The sequence below is a fragment of the Protopterus annectens genome, chromosome 1.part1 (genome assembly GCF_019279795.1).
Source record: "Protopterus annectens isolate FY-2018-M chromosome 1.part1, PAN1.0, whole genome shotgun sequence".
Lineage (NCBI taxonomy): Eukaryota > Metazoa > Chordata > Ceratodontiformes > Protopteridae > Protopterus > Protopterus annectens.
In genome coordinates this window covers 376,834,046-376,852,916 of record NC_056726.1, presented here as the reverse complement: position 1 = coordinate 376,852,916, position 18,871 = coordinate 376,834,046, and the positions used below count along the sequence as shown (strand labels likewise).

The 18,871-nt window shown below is 39.2% G+C and overlaps 1 protein-coding gene across 1 annotated transcript in view; it reads left to right on the top strand.

Annotated features, from left to right (window-relative positions):
* The window catches only part of FOXRED2 (FAD dependent oxidoreductase domain containing 2), a 799,110-nt gene that overhangs the window by 597,802 nt on the left and 182,437 nt on the right, over positions 1 to 18,871 (top strand). The window contains exon 6 of the mRNA XM_044075330.1: positions 4,575 to 4,740. Coding sequence (XP_043931265.1) covers positions 4,575 to 4,740 — 166 coding nt within the window. The remainder of the gene's footprint in view (positions 1 to 4,574; positions 4,741 to 18,871) is intronic.

The window sequence follows — 18,871 nt, the reverse complement described above, 5'->3', positions numbered from 1 at the left end:
TGAGTGTATTCACTGTTGCAGTCCTGTTTACCCTCCCTCCAGCCGCCTGACTTCTATTGACTATACCTCTATTCTTGTTTACTATGCTTAATGCTTTTTGGTGTATTTGCTTTTTTCTTGGAGGTGTAAGCTTGTATATAATTGCTTCCCATTATGGGGGCACCTGACATCTGGGGCAAAAAAACTGATGTAATGGCGTTGGCTGCATGCTTTATACCCCTGATTACCTGATGTCATGGAAGATGAGACAGCAACTGACACAGGAACCAAGACTTTGATAATCAGGCTGACTGAGGGTGACCTGCAAGCAGATAACCCAAATGTAATGACTGCAAAAGTAAATACACTTGAACATCTACATTTATGGTAAGTGTACACAACTGTACTTTCTGTGGATCGTTGTTCCGCTGTGGTAACCCCTTACTGGGAAAAGCCAAAAGCAGAAGAAGATAACAGCAAGCAAGATCTGAGAAGTGTTAAGGTTGATACATGATGGGAAAGTGAGGAGCTTCAGAATTTTTTGGTGGGTTGAGCTTTAGTAACAGCCAAGTCTGATCCGAGGAGTAGATCCCAGTTGTTGAGGAAGAATGAAACTGGGCAACACAGATGGAATGTTATGGTGAGTACATAACTTCTTTTTTTATTGAAAGCCCTCAAACAATGAAACAGACACTCCTCCAATACCTGCCTAAAACCTATTAACTTAATACTAGCACACAAACCTATGTACATCTTCAAATATTGAAATTTTACCCTCCTAGTAGGAACAAATGTCCCAAACTAACAGCCACACTTTCAGACTTGAGTTAACCTAAAGAAAGGTTACCCATGCTAAAACCCATGCTGCAGCCTGTGCTTCTACTAAGCGCTGTTTAGTTTTGTCTTATTTTTATAGTTCTCCCTTCTGGGAAAACCCCTGACTGCTTTCAGAGAACATTACCCCCCTAGCCAGTTTCTCTTTTTTTACTAGTCAGTTTCTCTTTATCACATCATAGCCAATTTCTCATTTTCAGATTTTCTCCATGGAGACATGAGGACCAGGTGGAGAATTTTCTTGTAAGCATACATTTATTTGCTAGAAAGCCTTATAATATTGTGTTATTTTTCATTTACTTGCTTTCTGTTAAAAAGTGTTACAAGATCAAGCTAAGGGCCTTAATCCAGTCATTCCCCCACACAAGAATGTGAAAAAGCACATTATTTCTTCCTTTGGCATGCTCTTTAAACCAGACTTTTCTTTTTCTTTTTACATTACAATGCCTACATTTCTTAAAACTGAACAAGGAAAACGAGAGAAGGGAAAAAGAAAAAAAACAGGAGCACCTGTTTGCAATAGTATCCCCATTACACTTAAAAGTAACTGAGAAAACTGTATTTTATAGCATGCAAAGAAAATCTTACACTATAAAAATAGTAATATTAAGAAAAATCAGTGTTGTACTTAGTTAACTTTTTCCCTCTGCTTCCTAGCCAGTATTTCCAGAGTTTCTTGTCCTGTCATGTTTCATAAGTATAATTATTGCTTTGTAATCCCACATTTGTCAATTTCCAAGTTATTGGTTTTATTCCTCCTTATCTCCATCTCCCAGATCTTGTCCCTGCTTCATTTCCAACATACTCTCGATTTTTCTAGTCAGCTCTCATGCTGCCTTCCTTCTCGCCATCATTTTCCATTGAAATATTGGAAAAGGTTTCACTGGCACAGTTTTTCTGTGGTCTTTATTACCAGAAGAACAAAATGTAGAATCTCCGTCTTTTTCATAGCTCACTTTTTGTTGGGCATACTTTTGTATTTCCTCCATAGCATGTACTTCATCAAAAATTATTTTGTCCCCTAGGGAAGAATATTTTGACGATAGATTGGTACAGCAGTTTGAATCTCATACCTTCTTCTCGACATTCCCTGAATAGTGGAATAAATTTACTCCTCTTCTGCCTGCTTGTACAGTGAGTAATTATTCTCCACAAACAATACTGTTTGCCACTTTTAGTTATTTGTCCTTCTGCTGGTAGGATTGCATCTTTACTATTAAAGGTCTAGTTTGCTTTCTCATAGCCAGGTTTGGAGCATACACATGATGTGCTTTTTCAACTAATTACTACTGCTGTGGAATACCAGTCAGTTGCTTATTTGTGCTTTCATAAAATTAATGCAGTCTGTTCCTTCCAGCTTCTCTGGTACAGCTGAAAATCTGACATTTTCCCTACACGCTCTGTCCTCTTAATTCTGTTAGTTTTTGAAACATCTCTTTTTGAGCAGTCTTGTATTCAGCCAGCCTTTTCTTCATATTGACCTCTGATTTTTGCAGTTTTATTGCCCCATCTCAATATCTGTTTAAGCTTCTTCCATTTTTTCCAGCCTTTTGTTATTTGAGTTAACATACTCCATCAGTTTTTCATTTATTTTAACCAGGTCTGTGTGCAATTGTCTTATACTTTCCTGTAGGTTACTGGAAGTCATGTCTGGAGGTTGCACTACTTTTTTGTTAGAGGGGCAGAATGTTTGTCAGTCAGTGTTTTTTTTCTTACCTTATGTAACTGATTTTTCTTCAGGTCCTCTGTATTTCTTTTTTCTTGGCATCCATGCAGGGCACTTATTAGCCAGTTACTGAAATTTACACATAAACACAAAAGTCTACTGGACTTCGCTGAGTTTCTGTTTTCACACTGGGAAAGTTAGAATTAAGCTGTTACGCAATTTGCAGCCTTCTTGGAAGTCTTGTGAGACTTGCCATTGAGTATAATGCCCTCTTTAACATGTAACTGACCAGACCTAATGCAATAACTGGAACATCAGCAAAGGTTCGTGGGTATAAACACATTGTCCTATGCAGATTCTTTAAAGCCCTCTGTCTACACTCAGTCTCCTACAAACTACTGAGAGGCAATCTATACCTGGCATACAAGGCATCCTTGCATCCCGCTATGATGGAGCTTTTGCACATCTACAGAGTATCAGAAGTACTCAAACTAAGGATTTAAATTTTGCTTGTGACATAAATAGGACATGTTGGAGAGACAAATATGTTCATCCTCTGGAATAGGATCCCCATCCATGTGAAGCAGAGCCCCTTTTTAACCTTATTCAGATGTGACCTAGACCAGTGTATGGGAAATCGGAAATTCACCATGGGTCTTGCACTCCATGTCTCTGACAGATGGAGGCAGTGAGTAAATCGTGTCCAAACTAACATACTCCCTCTGTATAATATATAGTAATGTCCAGTCTAACACACCCCTCTCCCAGTGTAAACACTCAAGATACAACAGCTAAAGGGATACATTTGGGTTGTATGGTTAGGCTTATAAAGGCCCTAGTGGTCGTTAGCCTATTATATACCTATAAATCTAAGGGAGAGAAAGGATTGAATGGTTGATGCCAGCTTACCCATCTCATGGGGAGATTCTTGGCAAATTCTGTCACAAGAACTCTACCTGGAGAAAGTGCATGAGCCAGGAAAGGCATTCTCAATAAATTAGTTGGAAATCTTTGGTGTGCAGAAGTGTGCTGTTAAAGTGGGACCAGTGTTCTGGACCTTGCACTGTGCTTTTTATCCACTGGGGAAGTAGAGTAAACAGCATATGAAAATAATCTCCTACCCCAGTACCACTCCTACATGACAGCTACAATCTCCAGCTCAAGTCTACTTTCTCCTGGTTTCCTAAGATGACAAGGGTCTTGATGAACAATGGGAGCTTGATGGTTGCAGGGGCAAAAAACATTATTATACAGTGCTATCAATCTCAGTGGATATAATGCCATCATGGTCAGTATTACAAACATTATGAAAGATAGACACTTAAAAGGAGAAAGATGAGGCAGCTGGAAATATCTGATTATATAAAGTTAAAACAATAAATGAGAAGGTCACTGAAAAACCAATCAGCAAAAACAAAATGAAAACTCCAGCAAAGCTAGAACTTCCACTGAGTGACCTCCCAAACCTCTTTTATCAGAGGCACATGGGATATATGCAAATGATCCTTATGAACATCAGGTGTTTATTGGCCTGAAATTGTCCATTAAAATGATGAAACAAGTCATGGGCATTCAGAATCGCCAATTAGCTGAAACACCTGATGTTCATAAGGATCATTTGCATATATCCCATGTGCCTCTGATACAAGAGGTTTGGGAGGTCACTAGCTTTGCTGGAGTTTTTACTGATTATGTAAAGTTGCATTTTGACAAAATATTAACACTGTGCCTGTGCAAAATGCTTATATAGTGGTAGTGATGCTTGATATAATAAATAGATGTAGAACAGTGCATGAGACTTTCTGTTCTTTTCCAGCTGAGTTGTACATTCGGGAGTTGATGACTTTGTGTTGTTTTTTTTTACGATTCATGTGAATTGATTAAGTTTTAGTATTGTTTTCCAGTTTAATAAATTACTATAATTCATGCGAATTGATAACAGTTTGGCAAGTATATTTTAAGGAGCATTAAATGCACACGTTATTTCTAAGGTTCTCAAAATCAAAACACATTTATCAGTTGTCAAATAAGTAATTTGATACCTGCTGTGTGTGTGTGATAAGCGCAATAATTTTTATGCAATTGTTTCTTGCAGCTCGTGCTGTACATCGTCTGCTAGAGTATAGGTACCATGGCATCCACTGGCCATCCGTAGTTTTCCCTGTCTCTCAGCTGACAGCTGCTGTTGTTCGGCGCATCAATGAAGCTTCAGGCCCTTATCAAATGTTTGGTGTTCTGGCTGATGTTGTTCTGCTTAGAAGGTTTGTGCCCCATTATAAAGCACTTTGATGCAGGCAAGAGGAAGAGAGATACAGATGAACATATGTAAGAATGTTTACATGCTTATCTGTGATATGTTGAACAGAATCATTCATTTTTGTCCTTTGTAAGTTTATCATTCCTTGAATTTTTACTAATGTTTTGAGACTGCAAGCTTTCAGAGTTGTTTTTTGTCTCATGTATCTCCTGACCAGCTTCTCAGAGCAAGGATGAATCCAGGTATGTGATGTGTGCAGTCATATGCACTTTAAAAGGGTAGTTTGTTTATTTTATGCAGTGAATCTTTACAAGTTATACTGGAGGGGATAGAAAGTGGAGTAGTAGTGCTCTTATTAAAGCAAGTGAACACAACTATCACTTGACCACACTTAAACAATTACAGAATATATTCAGGAACTGTGTGTGAAGAAACTGAAATACATTAATGTTGGCAGAATTTATTTCCCTGCAGTATAAAATGCAGAAGTGTTCCCAATCAGAAAAAAAAGGTTATTTGTGGAGATAGTCTGATGTGAAGGCAGCTGATCTGTAATTGCTTGATGAGACTTGAATTGTCATAGGTTTAAATTGTCAGGAACAGAGTATGTATGTGAGGCAAGCCGATGTACATTATCTCAAGCAAAAGTTCTTTCTTTTCATTATTTAATATCAGAGGACTCTTTTGGAGGGGAATATGTGCAAGTCAGAATATGTCCTTTTAAAAATAATCACCTCAGCTTTTATTTTGCAAACAATTTATGTAACTTCCTCAAGTCTAAAAAACTGTATTCTATCAAAAAAAGCTTCCTCTAAGAGGACAGTCTGTTTGAGAAGAAACTAAAAGTATTTATCTGATGTTGTCAATCTTCATTTATCCTTGACATTTGGGACTCTGTTCCAACTTTTGGAACTGGCTCAGCCATTATAACAGCTCGCGAGAACCAAAAACTCTCGTGCTAAATCCCTACCCAGAATGCCCCTCTTCAGATTACCTCAGATCTTGTTTGCCGTTCTTCTAAATAAGACACGTTAGCCAGATTCTCTTGTGAGCTAAGTGTATTTTCATTGTTTTTTTTTTCCTTCTTTTCGAGACTTAAAAATCTTTTAGAAACCTTTCCTATATTTTCCTACCCAGTTAACCTTCTACTTGATTATATTATCCCTTTCCCTTTGCACTTTGGTGTTCTTTCTTACCACTGTTGGTAGTTAGTTTCTGTTGAGAAATAGCTTTACTCTGATAGTTCTAATTTGTGAGTGTGTATGCTGCCTTTACCTTGTAGTATCTGTTCTGCCGTCATTGGTAGCTCTATCCCTTTTGTCCTACCTCTTGGTAGTTCTGGCTGGCCTGCCATTGTTGGTAGCCGTTTTCCTTCTCTTCCCTTTTTCTCCAGTGTGTGTGTACCTTTCTGCAGTGTGTGCATGTAATTGTGGGAGTGTTTCTGAGAGTTGATATTCTTTTATTAATCAACATGGCAGATGAAAGTAAAGGGGCAACTAGTTTCAAACAATAAAATCCAAAAAAAAAAAAAAAATTAATTGGAAATATTTATTATAAATGTATTCGAATTCCTGTATTTTTAGTTTGTAAGTATTGGTTAAATATTATGATAGTTAATAGTTTAATTAACTGATTGCTTTATTGTTCGTTTATATAATAGGGAATGATTTTTTACCATGAATTATGTGCTCATTAAAGGCTGTGGTGGCCGAGGCGCTAAGACATTTTTATGGAATAAATTTTGCTACGTGGGATCCTGGTTGTTTGTTCTTCTTCTTCAGTCTTTTTTAAGACTGTGAGGTGTTGGTTTGTTGATTTGTTACATTATGGCATCGGATTCCATGTTGGACATTCCCAGAGTTTTTCGTGATGATTCTAACTCTACTCACTTTGCTGCTACTACCCCTCCGGTTCCTGGTGTCACGGGAATTCTAGGTGTATCGGGTAATACTGTATCACAAACTTTGGATAATCTTGTACCATCTGGGGCAATTAGAAAGGTTCCAGTTTCAAGTATTGAGATGAACTTGGCAGTTAATCAGTTGTCTAATTCTGCATCTAATACTGCTAATATTGGTCAACAAGCTGCTGTTCCGGCATCTTCATCTAATGTTGATTCCGCCGTTACTGTTCTTCCTGCTGGTTTCGTGATGGCTGCTAATGATATTCATCCTCCACCTGTGGGTTGTTCCTTCGAGTTTATGGAAGAGAGACAACAAAAATTCTGTAACCCATTTGTTGCTTTGGGAGCTTCGGCTCCAGGTATGTTTACTAAAGAAATTCAAGAGACAGTTGATAATTTTGAAAATTGATTTTCCGTGAAACCCGCTCCCATTTTAATTTGTTGGGTTTAAATAGATATATTGAACTAAATATTGCCCCTAGGGGGCTGAGAGCATTCAAGAGTCCAGCTACACCTTTTGACTCTTTGGATGCTATGGATGTTAAATTTAAGGATCGATGGATTGCTGCTGCCCATTCATGTGCTATGGAATGGGTAAATATACTAGTAGAGAGAGAGCGTTTGCTACATAATAAATTGCAATGTGAGTTACATGAATTTGGTTAATGAAATAGGTGTATATAAGGTTAACAACATTTAAAAATTTAAAGGAAAAGCTAAACAAATTTGAAGAGGAACAAGTACAGTTTAAATGTACTAAAATTAAAAGGGACATTCGTGACTATAATAATGGTCGAGCTTTTTTATGGAAAACTCAAAACAATTTACGTCCTATGGACAAGAGACAATCTAATAATTTAAATAAAAAAACATCTCTCTGTTTCTTTTGCCTCTTTGGAAGGAGGAGGTTTTACCACTGACTCTGAAGGGGATATTTTAGAATTTCCACCATTACCAGATGCACAAAATCCACAGGCCCATAAGCAGCGCTTTCAGGCCAACTCAGATCATAACAACAAAAGAGGGAACAAGAAAAAAGGATTTAATGCCTGTTCTCCACCGAGTGAAGGACAATTTAAGCAGATGACTAAACGCAGCAGATGGAACTAATGTGCCTTTATTTTCTTGTGTAAATAATGCTTCTAATGTTGTGAATTTATCTGGTCTGTTCTTATCTGAAGGAGAAATAGCGGTTTTACAGTTAGGCTTAAAATTTGTGCCAACAGTGGTTCCTAGAAACCATGTTATTAAACAAGAAATTTTTCAGTTTATTAGAAAACTACATTTAAAATATTATTTTGCTGATAATAAAAAATGTATTTATGTTAATGATGAACAAAGTAGTTTAGATAGTTGATATGAGTGATGACAGCTTTTTTTCTTGTATTTCTGACGATGGTGGTCCCTCCATAGCTAATGCTTATATTTTGTTAAATACTGATGATATTAAATGTCGAAGCAAGTTTATACCTCCATACACTAATGATACCATTGCACGATTTTCTGAAATGTTACATTTTTCTCCACAGGAATTGATTAATACTTGTGATAAGATTTCTCATTCTTTTAATATGACAAAATGTGAATGGCTTTCACTGAAAAAGTTAATAAATAGGAAAGAATTAATAATTAAACCCTCTGACAAAGGGAATAAAATAGTATTACTTCATTATACTCAATATTATAATATGTGTATGGAACATCTTAAAGATAGCACTACTTATCAAGTGAGTACGTATGAAGAATATATGGATTCTATAAAACAATTTATTATTCTCATTGAAAGGGGTGTACGCTTAGGCTATTTTTGTAAAAAAGATTTGGATACTAAGTTTAATACAGATAATTGCCAATTAGCTACTTTTTATTGTCTTCCTAAATTACATAAGGACACATATAATCCCCCTGGTCGTCCTATTGTGGCAGCTACTCAGTATTTGTTACATAATGTAGGAGAAGTTATACACAAGTATTTATTGCCTTATGTAGAGAAATTAGATTCTTATATTAAGAATTCTTTTGATTTTATTAATAAAATTTCATATATACTAGACTCAAAACATGTTCTGGGTTACTGTCGATGTGTTTAGTCTGTATACTAATATTAATCATCAGGATGGGATGCAAGCTTTAAATTATTTTTTGGGTGACAGTCCGGTCTCCCATTACTTATTAGATTTAACTCATTTTTGTTTATTAAATAACTTTTTTAGTTTTAACGAAGTTATTTATCATCAGTTGAAAGGAACTGCCATGGGGGCACCTTTTGCTCCCATGTATGCTAATACTTTTATGGCTAAGTTTGAAATAGATTATATTTATAATAATAATGTTGTGCAAAATCATGTGATGTTATATTATCGTTATATTGACAATTACATTTTTTTGTGTCATGGGGGTTATGAATTGGTATCTCATTTTGTTTCTGATCTTAATAATAATAAATATGGCATTAAGTTTGATGGCTTACAAGTAGGAACAAAAATCAACTTTTTAGATATTACTTTAATGGGAAGGGAAGGTGACCACATCTTCACCTCAGTTCATCAGAAATTTGATGACGGGAACCAATATTTATTTGGTACTAGCTGTCACCCTCCACACACTATTGATTCCTTACCCTATGGGGAACTAGTTAGACTTTCTAGATTATGTAATGATTCTCAAGCCTTAGAAAGACAGATTAATAAACTTATTAATGTATTTTTACATAGAGGGTATAAAATAGAATCCATTTTACAATCCATTAATAAATTAATAACAGCTACTAAGGCACATGGGGTGTTAAGTACACAATTTAGACGACTTAATAAAGTGAAGCAGGATGACATTTATTTTGTTACAGTTTATAATCTGCTAAGTAAGAACATTTGGGACCTAGTCAAATATTATTGGAATTTTTTAACAAATGACAAGGTTTTGAGAAAATTGCTTCCTATGAGTCCAAAAATTGCTTATAAAAGAGGACAAAATTTAGGGGATTTTCTTATTAGAGCATATTACATAAGCCCTGTTGAGAAATTAGATTCTTCATTGACAGTTTTTGGTACTATACCTTGCCATACTTGCAATGTATGCCCCTATATTAGATTAACTTTTAATAAAATAAATAATAAAATGTTTACACCTAATAAATGTTTTTCCTGTTGTACATCGGGGGTTATTTATTGTCTCAAATGCCCCTGCAATCTTTTTTATATAGGGGAAACTAAAAGGAAATTTAGGACTAGATTGCAGGAGCACATTAGAGACATAAAAAAAGGAACAACAGCAAGCTCAGTTGCTTCACATTTTTTAGAAATTCATAACAGTAACCCAGATGTACTCCAGGCTACTATTTTAGAGGAAATTTTTGTTAAAAAAGGTGATTATAAACTATTAAAAAATATGTTGTTGTATAAAGAATCTATTTTTATATTAAAATATAATACAGTAGTACCTAATGGTTTAAATGTTGAAATTAATTGGAAATATTTATTATAAATGTATTCGAATTCCTGTATTTTTAGTTTGTAAGTATTGGTTCTGTGAAGTGAGTGGAGTCTCTTTAAATATTATGATAGTTAATAGTTTAATTAACTGATTGCTTTATTGTTCGTTTATATAAAAGGGAATGATTTTTTACCATGAATTATGTGCTCATTGAAGGCTGTGGTGGCCGAGGTGCTAAGACATTTTTATGGAATAAATTTTTCTACGTGGGATCCTGGTTGTTTGTTCTTCTTCTTCAGTCTTTTTTAAGACTGTGAGGTGTTGGTTTGTTGATTTGTTAATAAAATCCAAAAACACTGATGAACTCAAGAATGGCACAGATGTTCTTCGTGTTTCACTGTTGCAGTCATCACATTAGGGTTATCTGCTTGCAGTAGCCCTCAGTCGGCCTGATTAACAAAGTCTTGGGTCCTGCGTCAGTTGCTGTCTCTTCTTCCATGACATCAGGTAGTCAGGGGTATAAAGCATTCAGCCAATGCCATTACATCAGTCTTTTTGCTGTGTGGTTCCCGAAGCAGAAGCAGTTCACAAGTGCCGGTCGGCCGACTTCTGAAATTTTCGTTTTTGAGTTTCAGAACCGAAGTCTTCAACTAAGCTAAGTACCCCGTTGGGGAAACTTTTTCTTGTTCTAAACCAATGTCAGTAAAAGTTAATAATTGTATTTCTTGTGGAAAGTAAATACCTCATAAAGATTTTCATTCATACTGCATTCCTTGCCTAGGCCCTGCCCACGAAGTACCTCGCTGTCAGTTTTGTGCCTTATTTAAATAACGAACTATTCGTCGTTGGTTTATTTACGCTTCTAAATATTTTGGCACTCGGTTCAATTATCCAGATATGGATTTGGTAAGCCACCCAATTACCGATATTCCAAAAAAACGCAAAGATAAAGACAGAGACAGACCTCATAGGTCCAAAACTGCCGCTTCTCCTAACTCAGTGAGGCACTTTCGCAGCCCCTGACACCCACTACTTCAGATTCTCAGGCCTGTACTGAGACCCATTCGGAGTCTGGTATACCGTGAGTTGCTTCAACTGTGGATGTCTCTACCTTGGATGGGTCCGGAGACGCTGTGCAGTCACCGGCTTCTGAGGGTGTATTCAGTCCTACTGACTTGTATATTAAACCGATGCCATCTTCTTCTTCAAGGCCTAAAACTCGATCTATGCCTCGAAAACCGACACCCAGACTGCATGGCCAGGCCTCTATGCCTAAAAAACAAATAATAAGAATGGCTGAGGACCTTATTACTTTAATCAGGGGAAGCCACCCTTCCCCCTTTGAGACCTAGGACTTGAGTTTGCTTATGATTCTTCTGATCAGGACTCTGAAATTTATTTCCTCTGATGACCAGGATTTACCCTTATCTACCTATGATGCTTCTGATGCAGAGGACTCTATTCCCTCTGCTTCCCCTCCAGAGGATTTCTCTTTTGGTGAAACCTTGCATACTCTTAGGGAGCATTTTCACTAGGAAAGCCAGGATTACTCTGACTCTAAAAAGAGGCTTAGTGATTTCTTACTCCTGCCCCAACACAGGCCTTTAGCTATCCCCCCTGTACTGGACATTGTTGATGATGCCTTTTCGGAATCTAGATTGGCCCCTGACTCTTTACCTCCTGCTCCCAGAAAACCTGATCGATATTACAGGGATGTTCATCATGTTTCACTGCTGCAGTCATTACACTTTGGTTATCCTGCCGTCAGGCGGTCCCGCAGTCGGCCAGAGTTCCAAAGTCTTGGTCCTGCGTCGGTTGCTGTCGCTTCTTCCCTGACGTCAGTGCACCAGGGGTGGTATATAAGATACAGCCAACGCCATTTTCTTCAGTCTTTCTTGCCGCACGGTGCCTGAAGCAAAAGGAGTTTGCAAGTGCCGATCGGCCGACTCCTGAGATTTTCATTTCGAATTTCAGAACCGAAGTCTTCAATAAAGCTAACTTTTTCTTGCCTCAGACCGATGTCAATAAAAGTTAATAATTGTATTTCTTGTGGGAAGCAAATACCTCATAAGGATTTTCATTCTTACTGTATCCCATGCCTAGGCCCAGACCACAACATCACTAGTTGTCGGTTTTGTGCTAGATTTAACAAACTCACTATTAAACGTCAGTTTGATTTTGCCCGACATTATTTCGGCAGAAGGTTTAATTATACCATGCCATCGGAACAACCGACTACCGGGATACACAAAAAGCACAAAGACAAGGATAAGGACAGGCATCCTCTTCTAGGCCAGTCGCCGGTTCTCCAGTTTTCAGCGAGGCACCTTCGCAGCGCCTGACGACCGCTACCTCAGAACCACAGGCTGCCTCTGACTCCCACGTGGAGATGGCTGGGCCTCTGGATACTCAAGACTTAGGACCTACCGAAATTAACCCTTTAGAGGGTGCCGCTGAGCAGGCCTCGGCTTCAGAGGGTGTATTCAGACCTTCTCAACTTACCATCAAATCTTCTGCCAAGTCTAAAACCCCTTTAAAGACAAAGAAGCAAGTACAGCATTCACCAGGACAGGCCTCTATGCCAAAGAAACAGATGCTCAAAATGACTGAAGACTTAATTACTCTGATCAGGGGTTCTCATCCCCCTCCTGATAAAAGGCCTAGGCAGGATGCAGACTATGATTCCTCTGAGCAGGTTTCCATTTCTTCGGATTCCTCTTCAGATCAGGGATACTCTTTACCCCCCCTATGAGGATTCTGATGCTGAAGAATCAATTCCTTCAGCCTCTCCTCCAGAGGACTACTCTTTTGGGGAAACTTTACATACCATGAGGGAGCATTTCCATTGGGAGGGCCAGGATTACTCCGATTCCAAGAAAAGGCTCAGAGAGTTTCTATTATTGCCTCAGCACAGACCCCTTGCTATTCTGCCAGTGTTAGACATTGTGGATGATGTGTACTCTGAATCCAGTTTAAATCCTGATTCCTTGCCTCCTGCTCCAGTCAAACCAGACAGATACTACAGAGTCCCTGACTCTCACAAATTTCTTTATAAAAGCCCTGTTGCTGACCCATAAACTATTTCCTAGGGTCCCAAAGGGGTAAAGGCTTCCACAGCTAAAAATCCAGTTCCCTCTGACAGGGATTCTCGAGCATTAGACAGATGGTGGAAGAAAGTTTACACTTCTGCAACTTTAGCAGTGAGGGCTTTAAATTGCCAGTTTCACATGCTTAAATATCAACAGTATTTAATGTCTCAGTTAAAACAGAAAATGCTTCCAAATTCAGAACATCCTGATTATAAGGAAATGCAGGATTTATTGCATGCAGCTGAACAAGTGGGAAAACATACTTTGCAATGTGGTTTTGTTTCCTTAGGGGCTTCCTGTAGAGCAGCAGTTACAGGGTCTGTGATTCGAAGGCATGCTTGGTTAAAAGAACAAGGTTTACCTGATCATGTTAAAGCAAAATTATTGGATGCACATTTACAGCAGGATGTTTTATTTGGAGTTAAGGCAGAAGAGGTATTAAAGAAAATGGAGGATAAGGCAAAATCTATGCAAACAGTGAAGGATTTCTTACAGGTTCAGCCACCTTGATTTAGCAGAAATTGGCCTACAAAAAATTGGTCCTTTCCAGTTTCAGACAGAGCACAAAGGGGCAGATACAGACATCCGAGAGGCAGATCTCAGCCCCAAGGCTCTTACAGACCTTTACAATGGGGTGCATCAACCCAAAAAGGAGGGGAGGACAGGCCACAACCTTGTAGGAATCTGTCCCAATGACTTCCCCCTTCAGATGCCAAGCACTTTCCTTTTGGAAGCCCCCTTGGAGGGAAAACTAGCACTTTGTTCTCACAATTGGCATATGATCACCCAAGACAAATGGGTTCTGAATATTGTGTCTCAAGGTTACACGTTCCACTTTCACACTTTACCAAGGCTAAAACGAATGCCAAATCTGACACAAAATCAATGGGCAGAGGCTCAAAAAAAAAATTACAGCCCTCATGGATATGAGAGCTATTCAAAAGGTACCACCACAGGAGCAAGGACAAGGATTTTACTCAAGACTCTTTCTGGTCCCCAGAAAGGACAAAGCCTGGAGACCCATTCTGGACCTTTCTTCTGTAAATACTTACCTGGAAATTCCAAAATTCAAAATGTTGACACTACATCAGCTTCTTCCCATGCTGGGCAAGAAGGCTTGGCTCGTAACTTTGGACCTCAAAGAGGCATACCTGCATGTCCCTATCAGACAAAATTGCAGAAGATACTTCAGATTCATAGCAGGTTCAATGCACTACCAATTCTCTGCACTGCTCTTTGGCTTATCTACTGCACCCAGGGTCTTCACAAAATGCCTGGCACCAGTAATTGCATTTTGCAGACAACAGGGAATTCAAATATATCCATACTTGGACGACTGCCTTATTCAAGCAGAAAGCAAGGACATTCTTCTAAAGCATCTGGCGTTTCTAAAAAGCTTGCTAATTTGCCTAGGGTACACAGTGAATGAAAAGAAGTCAAAGCTAGTGCCCTCACAAGAGATAATATTCCTGGGTGCCAGCTTAAATACAACAGCCCAGATGGCTTATCTCACGCCAGGCAAGCAAGGACAACTGACTCAATACTTTCAAATGATGGCAACAAAAACCCAACTCCCTGCAAGAAAAATTCTGCAGGCCTTGGGGTTCATGGCATCTTGCATACTACTAATTCCATATACCAGACTGCATATGAGGAAATTACAATGGTACCTAAAGAATGTTTGGTCTCAACACTGTCACAGTCTGGAAACAGTAGTACCACTTATTCCCTGCCTACAACAGGAGTTTCGATGGTGGGCACAGCATGTCACCTCAACAAGGGACAACCTTTCACTCAGCCCACAGCCAGGCAAACACTAACAACAGATGCTTCGGATTACGCCTGGGGAGCACACGTGGCAGGAAAAATGTATTCAGGGCAAGTGGACCACAGAACAAAGGCATCTTCACATCAATCAAAAAGAGATGCTAGCTGTACAAAATGCCCTAACAGCTTTCAAGGACCTTCTGCATCCAGGACAACTACTACTAAAGACAGACAACACCACAGTTATGTGGTACATAAACAAGCAAGGGGGCACTCATTCATACCCCCTCTGCAGACAAGCCATGACCTTGTGGAATACAGCTCTAACTTTTCCAGTTCATCTGCAAGCACAATTCCTGCCAGGAGAGAAAAATACTCTGGCAGACGACTTGAGCAGAAACATCATGTATCCGCACAAGTGGAAATTAAATCCACAAATATTCAACATGATAATACAAAAATGGTGGAGCCCGGACATAGATCTGTTTGCCTCCCCACTGAATTGACAGCTAAAGAAATTCTGCACAAGGGCTTACCACACACAAGCATGGAAAGTGGATGCTCTCTCCTTCAGCTGGGAAAACTTACAAGTATATGCCTTTCCACCTCTACCTCTCCTTTCAAAGGTACTCCTAAAAGCCAGACAAGAAAAGCCAAAAATTATTCTGATTGCCCCAGACTGGCCACGCCAGCACTGGTATCCAATCTTAAAGAACTTAGCACAAGGCCCACCATGGATTTTACCTCAAGTTCCGCACCTTCTGACTTAACAAAACAATCAGATACTTCACAGCCAGCTCAAAACATTAAACCTGGCTGCATGGCAGATTACTTAATAAAGCAGACTACACCTCTCACTAAAGCTGTGATGGATGTTATTTTGGAGGCCAGGAGGCCTAGCACCAGGAAATCCTACTCAGAAAAATGGAAGATATTCTGTGCCTGGAACCATGCTCAAGGCCTTGACCCTCTTGTCCCTAATATTCCTCAGATAAATATTTGACTGAGATGCTGGACAAAGGCCTATCTTTTTCATCCATTAAAATCCACGCCTCTGCCATCTCTGCACATTACAACACAGATCCACCAATTTTCTCGCATCCTCTGCTAAAACAGTACCTCAGAGGGGCTAAAAACATAAGACTGCCCCGTAGAGCACAAACTCCTACTTGGGACCTCAACTCTGTCTTGGAGAAATTAACTTTACCTCCTTTTGAACCAGCAAATTCAGCTGAATTAAAATATATCTCATGGAAAACTGATCTGCTTTTGGCAATAACTTCAGCACGAAGAGTTTCAGAGTTACAGGCACTCATGGCAGTGGAACCTTTCATCATTTCTCATCAAGACAGGGTGTCTTTAAGAACAAACCCTACTTTTATGCCAAAGGTGGTATCAAGTGTCGCCTTAAACCAAACTATTAATTTGCCAACATTTTATCCAAATCCCCAGAATAAAGGGGAGAGGCTTCTGCATACATTGGACATACACAGACAGCTACACTACTACTTGGACAAAACAAAAGCCTTCAGAAAAACTGAGCAATTGTTTGTAGCATATGCTGCAGGATCACAGGGAAAAGCTATTTCAAAACAGACCATATCAAAATGGATAGGGCACTTTATACGTTTCTGCTACACACAACATGGAAAAACTGTACCTAGCAACATTAGGTCTCATTCCACCAGAGCTACAGCCACTTCAACTGCCTACTTCAGAGGAATACCTACCAAGGATATTTTGGAAGCTGCATCTTGGAGTTAGGTGCATACTTTTACCAAGCATTACCATCTGCCTCTTTACTCTTAATCCAGAGCTGGCTTTGCCACTGCAGTGCTGCAGGGCCTTATAGCCACCCCAAATGCTTTTTAGCACCAGCCACCCAAACTCAGCTTTGGGATTCTACTTTCACTCCTAACCATCCCCAAATGGTTGGCCAGATCTACCCCCAAATCAGTGGGCAGAGGCTCAAAAGAAAATTCTCTCTCTCTTAAGCATCAGGGCTATTCAACCTGTTGCAGAAGAGGAAAGGGGACAAGGTTTCTACTCAAGACTTTTCCTGGTGCCCAGAAAAGACAACTCCTGGCATCCTATCCTGGATCTCTCTATCCTAAACACATTTTGGTGATCCCAAAATTCAAGATGCAAACTCTTCACCAGCTGTTTCCTGTGCTAGGGAAGGATGTCTAGTTGGCAACACTGCATTTAAAGGAAGCCTACCTGCACATCCCAATAAGGGAATCTTGCAGAAGATACCTACGATTCAAAGCATGTTACATGCACTATCAGTTCTCTGCACTGCCCTTTGGCTTATCTACTGCGCCCAGGGTATTCACAAAGTGCTATATGGATTCGTATTACTTCACTGAAAGATCATTTCACTGACACCAAATCACCTAAAGTTCATTTCACCTAAAACTCATTTCACTGACAAGTAGTACTTTAAGGCAAGTCAAAGGTATATGTCATTTTCCTCATTGTAGTGCAATCCTGGTGTTAGTATATATAGTTGGGGGGGGGCACAGCCCCCCACTAGTTGGGTTTATCAAATAATGTAAAAAAAACAGAAAACAAAAAAAAATTTAAGTGGGGGGGGGGAGGCTACACCCCCCACACTATATATACTAACACCAGGATCGCACTACAGTGGGGAAAAGGACATACATATTTGGCTTGCTTTAGAGTACTACTTGTCAGTGAAATGACTTTTAGGTGAAATGAACTTTAGGTGATTTGGTCTCAGTGAAATGGGTGTCAATGAAATGGTCTTTCAGTGAAGTGATACTAATCTACATATATATATATATATATATATATATATATATATATATATATATATATATATATGCTATTTTCAAACCATTGAGGTGTGTATTGGTTTATTTTATTTTATTTTAGTTAATCATATATTTTTTATTTATGTTTATATATTTTGTTGAGTAATGTGTTTTCTTTCTATGCAATATGTATTTAGTATTTGAGTGAGTTCTTAACTAAAAATGTTATTGTCATCTGATGAAGCAGCAGGAGCTGCAAAAGTGCTTATGATTTACCAATAAATTGAGTTTTATCCTGGAGAACTGTGCCACTCTGGAGTCCATTAGTGTTTTTGGAAAGATGGCTTAGTGGTTAAGGTCTTCACCTCCCATGCACATGGTACAAGGTTTGATCCTGACCTCCGACCAATGCCTTTTTGGAGTTTGCATATCAACCCTGTGTCTCCATGGGGTTTCTCCCATGTCCGAAAAACATGCTGAGTGTTTCCATCTCTAACTCACCAATGAATGGAGCTGTAAGCAGCAGCACAGACTCCACATGGTGCCCTATAGGGGGAAGAGTTGTGTAGACCAACTGCTTTGTGCATCTAGTGTGGTGCGCATTATCCTCAATATAGGAGAACATGGATCACAGACTGTGCGCCATGGCCGGCCTAGCCACTCGACGGTGTAAAATATGGCTCTAGGTGATTCGGTCATGTTGACTAATGTCACCAAAAATGGACATGGGTAGTTACCGGTGACAAGTGGATTGAGGACCCGGCCTATTCTGACCCACACCAGGGACCCATACTAATGGTGGGAGGAGTATATGTGCCCCTAATGACCAGTGTGTGCCCACCGTAAAGCTCTGGGTCAGTAAGCTACTGGCTGGTTGGTGTCTAGTTGCCCAGCCTGGGTTACCTGGGATAGCTGTGTTGAGCGAAACTTGGATGTAAAACCAACCAACCTGCCAAACATGAACTGAGAATTGCTAAGCATAATGTAGGTTCACTGACAGGGCGCAGCTTGGAAGGGGATGACATGATGATATGGAGGAGGCTGGACATTCTCTGTATCCTGGAGATGAGATGGAAGGCCAGTGTAACAAGCCACTTGGCTTGAGATCCAGAGTCTACTACTCAGGTGGAGGGCAGGCTAGAAATGGTGTAGGAATTGTGGTGAGAG